The 12278-nt window shown below is 45.4% G+C and overlaps 1 protein-coding gene across 1 annotated transcript in view; it reads left to right on the forward strand.

Moving 5' to 3' along the window:
* Positions 1–11960, forward strand: part of RSPH9 (radial spoke head component 9) — a 31552-nt gene extending 19592 nt beyond the window's left edge. The window contains exon 5 of the mRNA XM_051997047.1: positions 11719–11960. Coding sequence (XP_051853007.1) covers positions 11719–11879 — 161 coding nt within the window. The 3' untranslated portion in view covers positions 11880–11960. The remainder of the gene's footprint in view (positions 1–11718) is intronic.
* Positions 11961–12278: the final 318 nt, after the last annotated feature.

Here is a 12278-nt window from a genome sequence, read left to right on the forward strand (position 1 = left end):
TTCATCTATTTCCCCTACTCTCATTCCACTCTGGACAGAGAATGAATGGGTCTTTTTTTGCCATCTCCAGGCCTCTTGGACTATATGTATCTTCTCAAGATTCTCAAAAGAGATGACAGCATCCAGCCAACTTTTCTTATGTAGGCTCTTTGAGGGAGGCAAGATTCCATTCTTGGATTTCCAACCCTGACTTCTTAGCTTTAGAGAGAACATCTGATTTGGAGCCAAAAGGAAAAAGATTTTTTTTTCTTTATTTCTTCCTTTCTTTCTCTCCCTGCCCCCCCCCCTCCCTTTTTTTTTTTTTTTTTTTTCATCCATAGCAGCCTCTTTTCATATAGTAAAGTTCAAAGTCAGGTCAGTTTGATCACAGGGACATGCATACGAAACTGAGTCTTCATGATCCCTGGCTTACTTATTTGCCTCCAATCTCCTTGCCTTTGTCGCACCTGGACCTCTGTTGGATCAAGTAATCTCTAGTACCCCAGGAGACACTTCTGCATCCATAAGAGTACATTCTAATTGCAATCGCTTGATTAGACACCTGTGGGTCTAGGCCAGCGCAAAGCCTTTCAAAGGAGATCTAGGAATCAATTTTTCTCAAACTACATTGGTAATGAGTTAGTTGGTTTTTGGAAGGGGGTTGTGTTAGTAGGGTTCCTGAGGGAACAGATCTCTCCAGCTTCATTTAGGGGAAGCTATTCTTAGGGTCCAGAGAAGGAATGGAAAGTCTGCCAGGAGTTGAAGGAAACAAGGTCTCGAGCCCTTGAACATTCTGCCTCATTAACCTGGTTTCTTGGGGATGAGCCCAGTTAATACTGGTTGGAATGTTGGTGCCTTTGGTTTAGAGTTAGGAAATCTGAATTTAAATCCCAGTTGTTAGCCATGGGTCATTAGACAGCCATTTAATTTCTCTGGGCCTCAGTTTCCTCATTTGTAAAATGAGAGGATTGGACTCAATGATCCAAAGTATCATTCCAAGTCTAAATCTGATGTAGTCTTCTTTCTCACCCAGTTTGCCTAGAATGAACAGGCATTAGAAGATAGTGCTTTTAGGGAGGCTGCAATCTGGGCAACTCAAGTCTCTGAGCCAACACTCAAAAGACTTTGATTCTCTCCTCTTAGCGCTACCTCGAAGGAGCCCCTAGAAAGTCTGTTGCAGTTTTTTTCCCACAGAGGAGAGAGGAGCAGCAGATGGCCCCTCTGAACTTAGTTCCCAGAGTGTTCCTTATCTACTGGTAAAAATGTATGACTGGAATTGTCTTGGGGGTCAAGAGCTATCCCTGGTGGGTAGGGATCCACTAATGGGACCACTAAACTGCAAATAGATATCAAAGTACAGGCCCCAGAAACCCTTGAATCTCATCCCTGTATGAGCTTCTAAGGGTGCTGGCCAGAGAGATGGGATTGACCATCTGTTTTCTGTCTAGGAAGAAAATGCACTGCCTAATGGTGACTGCTTTCCATTCCCTCAATGTACAAGGTTAAATGCTCTGTGTTTCTTTTTCGGGTCAGGGATAGGGATTCTTCTTGGCAAATCCTAAAAGGTTGGTTCAGTTTCAGCACTTCACAGAAATTAAATTCCTTATATAATTGATAAAAAATTACTTGCTTTCTCGAGGAAGGGGGTGGGAAAGAGGGAGAGAATTGTGAATTCAACATTTTAAAAAAAAGTCTTAAATTTAAAAACTTCTTACTATATGCATACACTGTATGAAGTACAGTTGGGAATGGGGGAGAAGGGGGATCAGTGACCAAAATTTAGATAATTTTTTTTTTCCTTTGGTCAAGGTGATGGGATATGAGCTGTGAAATAATTCACTCTATGGCAAAGAATAGGAAAGTTTATTTCTGAATATCACTAAGAAAGAGACACCCTTAGTGGAAAAAAGCCCCTAATATAATCAGGAGATTTTGTAAAGATGGCCTCTCAAGATAACAGAATGAGGCTGGTCATCCAGTTTGTCTGGGTGGAGTAAAGTTCAAGGTAGCTTTCTCCTTGAGAGAGAAAGTTTCTTCAGGTTTCCCATTTCATGCTCCCCTCAAGCAATTACCCCAAATGCATTTGGGGAAAAAGGGGCGACGGTCTCTTCTTCAGTAGCTTCTTCGAGCTGGCAAGGGTTGTAGAGATGTCCCTAGTTCATTTGGGGGTTCATGCCAGGAGGGGGAACACGAGATCTGAAGACAGCAGCTGCAGCATCCAAGGGGTGTGTGTCCCCATCAGTAGTTTCAGTGTCTCCAGGCTGCAGGAGCAGTTGGAAGTTTGAAGCTCGAAGCCTAGAAGAAACAAATCTCACAAGCAGTCTGAAAATGCAAGGGCCAAATATGAGTAAAAAGATAATTATTAGAAGTGGAGTTAGTATAGGAGTTAAGAGAGACCATATCCAGGAGCCCCACCCAGAGGAAGATTGGGGAGGGATAAGGATTTTTTCATGAATGTCCTTTGTCCAGCCAGCTTTCTTTAAGATCTTCTCAGTGCTAAGCTCGACTTCCCTGGAATTATTAATATACATACAGCAAGAGGTATTGACCAGGGAACAGACATCTTCACTAGAAGCTAGGAGATAATCCAAGGGCAGATGATCATTCAGAACCATGTTGGCAAGAGAGTCCAAGGATTCTTGAATCTCCCGGAAAGAATGTGCAGTCTCACTGGCCAGCTGATTAATAGTGGCCGTTAGATTGGATAGAACATTTTCATGCTCTAAGTATCCCACCCAGGGCACTAACTAGCATTGAAGTGCCCTTCTTTAAGTAGGGCAGAACATTTTCCAAAATCCCCTCCTTTGTCTCCTTGAGGGGTGGGATCAGAGGTGCTGGCATTATATACAGTGAAAGGGGTGTTTAAGTAGCCCAGGGTGCAGGACCTCTTAGTGTTTAAAAAGTGTTAAGCAGCAAATGGAGAGAATCACAGGTGGGGGAGGGTCCCAGTCAGAGGCATTCCTCCTAACAGGCCCCTTAGAGACATTGGAGGGGGATGGAGCACTTACTTTGCAGAGAAAAGCACATCCCTTCGGGGCACAGATGGTACCTGAGGTCAGGCTCTATAGCCGTCTCCTGGTTGAGTATGGGCACATAATATTCTATCGATCGGAACGTTAGTTTTCAGGAGGTTATGGAGGAGCCTTCAGAGAGGGGCCATAGAAGCACTGGAAGGAGCTTGCAGGATAACCCCGGGATGGGTTCCCCACAGTTACCCCGGGGGAGGTACCTGATCATGGGTGCACCTGGCCCGGACCCTCCCATGCAGCTGGTGCCCATTGCTGAGGAGAAATTGCAGCAGCCTGAGAGAGCTCACACTGGCACCCAGTGTTGGAGGCATAGGTCAGCGTCCCCACGTCAGGGATGTCAACCTGGCCATTGTGGGAAACAGTGACAGCCACTGTTACTGTGGTGATGTGTGGTGCGAGATCCTTCCCAGCCCAGAAGTAGGGACAGCGGGGTCAGAGGAGTCCCCAGGGGTTGGCCAGTACGAAGGGGAGGCGTCCAGGGAGGAGACGGTGACATGTGGGAATGGGACCTTTGCAAAGAGTGCATTAGGCCGCCTCTGTGGGTCCCCCCAGCCATCCTGGACACCCCTATCCCCGCAGAGTTCCCTAGTCTTACCACAAAGTTGTCACTCCCTGGCGAGGGCCCACGGAGTAAGACCAGGAAACCTGGGGAGAGGGAGATTAGTGTGAGAGCCTTCTTTCTCCAGGGTTTTCCCAAGAGTCTTGCAAACTTTAGGTCCTCTATGGGCTCACAGGAGTATACTGGGGTATCTACCATGTTCTAAGTGACCCTGGGTTTGCAGTGGTGACGGAGAAAAAGGGGGTGCCTCACCAAACCCTGGGTCCCGTTACTCCTGCTCCTGAGGAGACCAGAGGGCGAGGTTTGAGGCGGTGGCTCTACCCCTCTCTGGGCAGTCTCTCCTCCAGTGCCCTTCCTTGTTGCATTCAGGGCAAGGGCCGGGAGGTTTTTTCCGAGGGCATCTTCGTGCCCAATGACCCTGCCCTTTGCACCTAAAGCAGGAACCCTTGTGCCCTCTGGAAATAGCGGCAGCTAAAAGTTGGGCCTGCTCTTTGTTTCTCGCTCTGGCCCTGATTTCTGCTGCTTGGTCTCTATTATTGAACACACCAAAAGCAAATTCCAGTAGTTGAGTCATGGGAGTCTGGGACCCCAAAGCTAATTTCTGCAACTCCCGTCTTATGTCTGGGGCAGACTGGTAGATAAAATGCACGCAAAGGACAGCGGACCCCTCTGGAGAACTGGGGTCCAGATTAGTGTATTTCCTCAGAGCCTCTACCAAACGGCCTTGGAAATGGGCAGGATTCTCCTCAACTGCTTGAGTAATCTCCCTTAGTTTGTCGTAATTAACTTGCTTTTTAGCTCCCTTCCCCATGCCCTCGATGAGGCAGGTTAGTAGGTGATCTCTCTTCTCTCTGTCCCCGCTCCCCTCCTGGTAGTTCCACCCGGGGTCTGAGACGGGCACGGCTGTGGCCCCTGCTGGATATCTACCAGGGAAGGAGACAGCCATGTCATCCCCAAACTTCTGGGCCAGGTCCCAGATCCTCCCTTTCTCCTCTATGGTACAACAGGAGGAGATAATGATATTAATATCTCCCCAGGACAGATCGTACTGGAGGGCGATAGCCTTAAACCCCTCAATATACTTGGTGGGATCCTCAGAGTATCTGCCCAGTTTCTCCTTAATCCAGGAAAGATCCAACATGGAGAAGGGCGCCTGCACTCTAAGCGTTCCCCCCCAAGCGTCAGCCACTTCCCTCAAGGGGCAGAGTTTAGAAGGAGCCAAATCAGGGTCCTGAGCTGCAGCTTTGGCCGAACCAGGCTCCTGGCGAGGAGGAAGAGCAGCTCCAACTTCGTTGGGCTGGCCGGCCTCAGAGGGAGGCTGGAGAGACTGAGTTGAGGAAAAATGGAGCCCATTTCGTGTATGAGAAGAGCTAAGAAGTGGGGCAATCCCAGAATTCGACTCCGGAGGAGAGGGGAGTCGTATATCTTGGGATTCAGGGTCCTGTTTTTGATAAGGGGGCGGTTTTATAGTGCGAGCATTCTGCTGAGAGCCCCAGAATGGGGCAGACGCCTCTTGCGCCCCTAACGGAGTGGAAAAGAGGGGATCATCTAAAAGGTCAGTTTCTACCTCCAGTTCCTCTCCATTAAACTTGACAAGGAACATTCTGCAATTTAATTTTAACTTGGGGTCTTGTGCCAGAGCCATGAAGGCCTGAATATAAGGAACTTCAGTCCATTTCCCTTGTCTCTTGCAAAATGAGTCTAGTTCCTTAATAGTACTGTAATTTATTGAGCCATAAATTGGCCACTTTTCCTGGTTTTCTAAGAGGTATTTAGGCCAGGCAGTATTGCAAAAATAAATGAGCTTTTTGGTCTTGAGATCTCCTAAGCCGAATTTGTCCCTGTTTTTTAAGAGACAGCCTAAAGGTGAATCTTTAGGAATAGATGAAATAAGCTGTCCCATTTTTGTCACAAGCCTCAAACCCCAGACTTTCCCGATTTTATAGCTTTTTCGTTCTCTTAAGGCGTTCCTGAGAGAGAAAATCAAATCGCAGGAATCTTCTGCCGTGAGTGTCCCCACGCAAAAAACTCTGCTTGAGTGTAGAGCTCCAGCAGGCCAAATGAATCCAGATTTTTGGCTGCTCACAGCTGTAGAGGGGGACAGAGGAGGGGGCTTACCTATCTGTTGGCCAGGCTCTGTCCGAAGTCCCCGTGGTGAGCCACCAAATGATGGGATATGAGCCGTGGCAAGAAAGGCAGAGCTTTCTTCTTAGTTTTTTGGAGTGAAATTCACTCTATGGCAAAGAATAGGAAAGTTTATTTCTGAATATCACTAAGAAAGAGACTCCCTTAGTGGACAAAAGCCCCTAATTACAATCAGGAGATTTTGTAAAGAAGTTTGTTGAAGGTACTTAATTTTATGGGTATTTAGTTTTAGTCCCCAAAGTTTGGGAGTATTGAAACAATGGGGAATTTTGGAATTGAATAGATATTTGTTTAACTCTATAGAAAGCTTAATCCGTAGTGGGTGTTATCAATGGGGACTGGTCATCCTGTTTGTCTGGTGGTAAAGTTTAAGGTAGCTTTCTCCTTGAGAGAGTTTCTTCAGGCTTCCCATTTAAATTGGACTTATTGCTAGGAATGGGAGATAGACACATATAGCACTAATTGCAAAACCGGGGTTCTATGATTTCATTTGAATAGTTTACTCCCACAAATGCAGATCTCAATTTACAGTTGTACCATTTCCCATTGGAAAGGAGCATTGAGGTTAACTGATTGTCCTTATCTTGTTTTATATCTCCTTCTGTCCTTTTCTGAGCATTCTTTTAAATTCTTCGTTGGCACTCTTTTCTTCTTTTTTTTAGCATCACTATTCTTACTCTCCTTACTTCCCTCATTGTTTTCCAAACCCCAAATAAAAGGAGCCTTCTTTTGTAACAAATGAGCCCAGTAAGGCAATGCTGTGGAGAGTCCTGGGCTGAAGGTCAAGGAAACCTAAGTTCAAATTCATCCCTATACATTTACTAGCTGTATGACCCTGGACAAGTCACTTAAATAACCGTGGCCTCAATTTCTCCATCTGTAAAATGGGGATAATAGGGCTTAACTCAAAAGATTGTTGTGAGCCTAAAATAAGTTAACACATATCATGCTGTATGTTACCTGTAAAGTGTTGTAAAATTGTTACCTACCTGTTATAGTCAAGCAAAACAAATTTACAAGTTAGACTTGTTTCATTCTGCACCTTTAGTCCAGGACTGCTGTTAGGCTGTGGGAAGCATGTGTTATTATTGCTCCTCTAGAATCCTGATCAGTTATAGTTTTGAAGCCTTTTAGAGTTGGTTTTCTTTATCATGTGGTATAAAATGTACTCTTGGTTCTATCCACTTCATATGTTTTTTCAGGTCTTTCTGAATTGATCCCTGAATATTTTTTTTTTATTATTATTTTTTTATTTCTTTATTATTTCTTGGGGAGGAGTATATGCCTAATAGTGGTATATTGCTGGGTCAAAGGATTTGCATGGGCTAGTAACTTAGGGTGTAGTTCCAATTGCTTTCCGGATTGGCTAGACTAGTTCACAGCTTCATCTATAGAGCATCAATGTGCCTGTTCTCACATCCCTCAACAGTTGTCATTTTCCATTTTTGTCATCTTTTCTAGTTCATTAGGTTGAACCTCAGAGTTTAAATATGCAGCTTTCTTCTTATTAGTTATTTGGAGCATTTTAAGTAATTTTTGGTATCTTTTCTTTTTTTAAGAACTACCTGTTTATATCCTTTGGGCATTTATCTATTAGGGAATGGCTCTTGTTCTTAAAAATGTGAATCATTTTCCTTAGAGTCCTTCCTTGGGGTTGAATTATATAATTTAATAACTCCCTAGGTCACATCCCAGAGTACTGTTTTCTGATCAAGGTCTAGGGATCTTTAGATTTCTGTGTATTTCTCTCTGTGGGGAGGCAGAAGTCATCCAAAGCACCTAAAAGGAGTCCTCTCCTACTGTCAAATTCCAAGGAGCATCTCTCCCATTTATTAAGTACTTTGTAGTTGAGGCCTGGATCTTGGAAGATGGTGTGGTGTCAAGTGATGGACAGAAAACCCTATGATGACATTTCAGTCTTGACACTTACCTTGCTCCCCTGTTTGTTCAACCACCACAAAATGGGGACCCTTAGTACTTAGGGGGTCCGTACCTCCAAGGAAGGGTGTTGCGATAAAAGCAACATGTAGACATGAGGTTATTCATCCGGGAAATAAAGCACAGAAAACTATCCTTTTCTCTGCTCCCACTTCCAGGAGTTGGGATGCGGAACACACACAGAAGTAGCAGTAAAGAGGCTTAACTTCTTCCTTGGCTAAATGAGCCACAATGCTATGTATGCGGCAGGGGGCAGCATAGAGCCAGCCTTTTTTTTTTTTTTTTTTTTTTAATAGTAGTGGAAAGATGGCTTTGAAAGCAGTCGGGGGACCAACAATCCAAACTGAGAAGCCGGCATTCACTGTTAGGCTGGAGAGGGCAGGGGGAAATATTATGAAAATCCTTCTTTTAGCGCTGTCTGTCTCAGGCAGACGGGGGAGGATGATGTTCACTGGGCCTCCCTTACCCACACTGAGGAAATCCTTGTCAATGATAGCTAATCTGCCTCCTACTCCTAGTTACCAGGGAGTGGACTAGGCCCAAGGGGAAGATCCTAGAGGTCTTTATAATAAAATGCCCTGGAGAGAGTGTTAGTCTTCTGGTCTAAGAACCTGGTCTAAGGTTTAGCTTAAACTCTGTGGGGCCTCTTTGGTTCCTCATTTCTAGAGCCTCTAGTCAGTAATATAAACTCATTTTTTTACAAGAGATGAGGTGTATAGTTCTTTTGACTTTCTCATCTGCCAGCTGGGTCAGAAAACCTGAGATCGAAGTTTACAAGTTTTGTAGGTCAGGCTCCACTTGTGCTAACTTTACTCCTCAACTTCTCCCTATGTCCCTAGTCCCCAGTCTTTCCCTCTCCCTTTTTGCATAGGTAGATACTCTGAACTATTGTGACTACTCAGAGGATACTTGAAAAAACAGTCAAGGGCCTAGTGCTACCAGGGAATTTGGATGGAAAGACTTAAGGGAAAAGAAAGAGTAATTACATGCCACAGAGCAAATGAATCGGACCCAAGCTTAGCGGAACCTTTTGATCCCTATTCCACTGCTGTGGGAGACCCTGTTACTCTTTAGAACTGGAGCAGCAAGAACAGAAGACAAGTAGCAGAACTAGGAGACTATGGCCCGGGGATAGCAAGGCTCATTTTCAGTCTGAAGCTATTAAAGTGGGTGAAGGTGACAGACTAGTCCCCAGCTCCCCAGGTAGACACTACGTGACTCTTGGCACGTTGAGAACTACCGTTTCCCAGGCGACCAGCTGAAGGAGGACTTGCAAGGGAGGGAGGTAGGCGGCAAAAGCTTAGCTTGCCATTCATATGCTGGAATACTCAGCCAAAGCTCCCTTGTCTGTGGTGGATTATTCCTTTTACTCGAGGAAATGGCTGGCATCCCTGTCCCTTTCCTGCTTCCTGGCCTAGAACCTCTTTTGGTGGTTCTAATCCATATTTAAGTACTTACTACATGCTAATTGCTGAGGATACAAAGACAAAAACACAACAGTACCTGGCCTCAAGGAGCTTACACTTCAGAGAGGAAAGACTTAATACATACATAAATATATATACAGAATAATTACAAGGTAAATTTTTTTGGGGGGAGGGCAGAGGGAGGCATAAGCACTAGAAGCTGGAAATGTTAGGAAAGGTCTCATGTATGGCACTTGACCTTGAAGTAAATGAGAAATTCTAAGAGGTGGAAGAGTAGGAGGGAATGCATTCCAGGCACGGGGCCTATGCAGATGCACAGGGACAGAAGTTGCAAAGGCCTGAATGAAGAAAAGGTCAATTTGGCTGGAATATAGTCTTTGGGAAAGGGAGGAAAACATAATAAGGCTGGCAATACAGTTGCAGCCAGATTGTGAAGGGCTTTAAATGCCCAACCAAGGAATTTGTATGTGAACCTACAAGTAACAATACCAAATGCATTCACTCAGTAGAGGAGTGACATAGACAAGGACCTGATCTGTTCAGAGTAAGACCTGACAGAGGCTATTGTTTAATTCCTACCTATGAGTGGGATAAGATGAGGATGCAGATAGCACCTGGATTCCCCAAACTCATTCCAGGTTAGTGCCCACTGCCTAGGGGATGTGTTTAGGATTGTTAGTGAAATTGAATCCAGATGCTTCTGGGACTGGTGGGGCTAAGGGGGAAGGTGAGTGATTTCCCTAGATGCTGGTAAAGTTCTCCAGCAGAGAGTGAGTTGTGGAAATTTATCTTGCCCTGTTCTCGATTTTGAAGCTTAGGTAAAATCATTTGAAAAAGTTCACTCTCTACTCTTTAGAGCTAAGCAGGATAGGTACAGGTACAAATCTAGGAAAGGTTTGCAGATACAGAACTTTACAATGTTCCATGGGACAGTCCAGCAAGGCAAGGGGAATACTTAAGAGATTGGCTACTATATCCTTTTTGTAACCATTTTACAGTATGAGATTGAGGGCTGGAGAAGGCTTGATGGGGCATATGGCTACTTTGGAGCGATTATCTAGAATACATCCTGCTACATAGTGACATTTTGGTGAAGGGAGAGAAGTGGGGAGGGAAGAGGAAGGACTCCTCACTTTTCCTACCTCTTCCCAGTTTCATCTTCTTCTTCCTTAATAATGATGACTATGGCTGCCCTGCCGGCTCCTCTGGAAGCTCAAGCTCTGGCCCAGGGCAGTGAGGCTCCACCCTGGGCAGGGCTAGGGGTTACTGGCGGTCAGTTGGGTCCAAAGGCAGGGTGGCCCCTTAGGGGTGGGGGGATCATGCTGAGCCATATACAGGGTTCCTGGGTGTGGTATGGCCAGGGCAGGCCATGGCCGAAGAAAGCCCGTGGGAAGCTGGGGCAGCTGGAGCCAGGCAGCCTGGCTGAGCTGGCAGCTGATGAAGGCTGCAAGAGTAGACCTCATTGCAGGGCTGGCTGGTCCAGCACCAAAACCTTCAAAGCGTTTGCCTTTTTGGCAGAATGAGCAGAGCTGTGGCTGGGCTGGGGAAAAGGGGGGAGAGGCCACAGTACGCAGGGGGAATAGGAAGCTCCAGATCTCCATCCAGAGGAGATTTTCCCAGGCTCTTTTCCTCCCACACAGCAGCTCCCTCCCTTGATTCTGGAGCTGGGACAGCCTCTTCCCGCCAAGTCATCAGTGGCTGCAAAACGTAGCCTCAGGCTGGGGTGCTCCTGTTTGGGGGAGCATAAGGAACCAGGATAAGGCCTGTGAAGGGTAAAACCTTTGGCTTGTTTCTTAAATTCTACCCCCATACTTCAATTAGCCTTAGGTCTCAATCCCTTCCAGCTAGAGCTGACATCCAGATTGAACATTAGTTGGCTAGGCTGCAAAGAAAGGGTGATTTTATACTTAAGGGGCCAAGACTCTAGAGAGCTGGTTGTCTATCTATACTAGTGCTTAAGGCTATAAAGGGTTGATAGGGAAAGGCGGGGAAGGGAGAGGGAGGTTTGAGTTAAGAGTGGGGATGCTCAGGTACAGAAGGGAAGAAAGAAACAACAGCTACTCTATTAGGTGGTTTGCTTTACTATTTTTGGAAGAATTAAAGTATGTGTACTATGTAGACGGTATTAGTTGGAATATCATTGTGTCAAAATGTTTCAAGTTTTGGGAGATGCCCCTCCCCCAACACCACCAAAAGAGAAAAGATAGAACCAGTAAATTGGGGGCAGAGTACACTAAGACTAAAAAGAGTACAATTATATCAGCTAAAATGAGCCATGGTTAGGACTACCAAAATACTAAAAATCTCCCAACTTAAATTTTGTTGGCTTTTATTAGTCTCCTTTCCTTAACCCAAGAATATGGATCAGTTCCGAGTTTCACCTCTTTTCATTTCTTTGTCCTCCTTCTGGTGGAGAGGTTTTAATGAGCAATGAAATAGCCAAATGGCACTGGGGAGATGTAAAAGGTCTGAATAATCAGTCTGGATAATTGAATTGTCTTTCTTTATTCCTAGCAATCAAGTCACATAAACCAGGACAAAATCCCCAAACAATTCTGGAACTTTTTCTAGTAGCTAGCTGAGATGAACAAGCCTCTTTGGAGGCCCCTGGCTTCAACTTCTCCTCATCTCTCTTCCCCAGGGTCCTGGAGTATCCAGATGGAGAGAGGAAACGCACTGGTTGTGCTGCGAAGCTTGCTCTGGCCAGGCCTAACATTCTACCATGCTCCCCGGACCAAGAATCATGGCTATATTTATGTGGGCACTGGTGAGAAGAACATAGACTTGCCCTTCATGCTTTGACTGGGGTGTGCCTCAGCCCGGGTACTACTATCTATGCAGGCCAATTTTAATAATGTTTTTTCATAAACGTAAATGAATTTATTATGTGTTTACAGTGTACTTGCCTACTTCTCTTCTATGCTTCTAGTCTTTGAGATGGGTCACTCTGGTGGCAAAACAGGCAAAGGTAGGTGACAGCTATCAAAAGCTTCTGGGAAAGAATGCCAAAGGGCAAATGGGCAGAAGTGCAGGAAGTCCCCAGATGATGGGAAGGCTCACCTGGGATCTCCTTTTTGGATAAATTACTTAGGCTTATGTAGCCAGGACACTTGTACTCAAAACAGAGGTCTCTAGCCTCTGCTTTCTTCATTCAACCCAATCCCCTACTCAGAACTCATAGGTAGTTAGGGTCCCCGAAGA

Source organism: Antechinus flavipes, chromosome 4 (genome assembly GCF_016432865.1).
Source record: "Antechinus flavipes isolate AdamAnt ecotype Samford, QLD, Australia chromosome 4, AdamAnt_v2, whole genome shotgun sequence".
NCBI classification, from domain to species: Eukaryota; Metazoa; Chordata; class Mammalia; order Dasyuromorphia; family Dasyuridae; genus Antechinus; species Antechinus flavipes.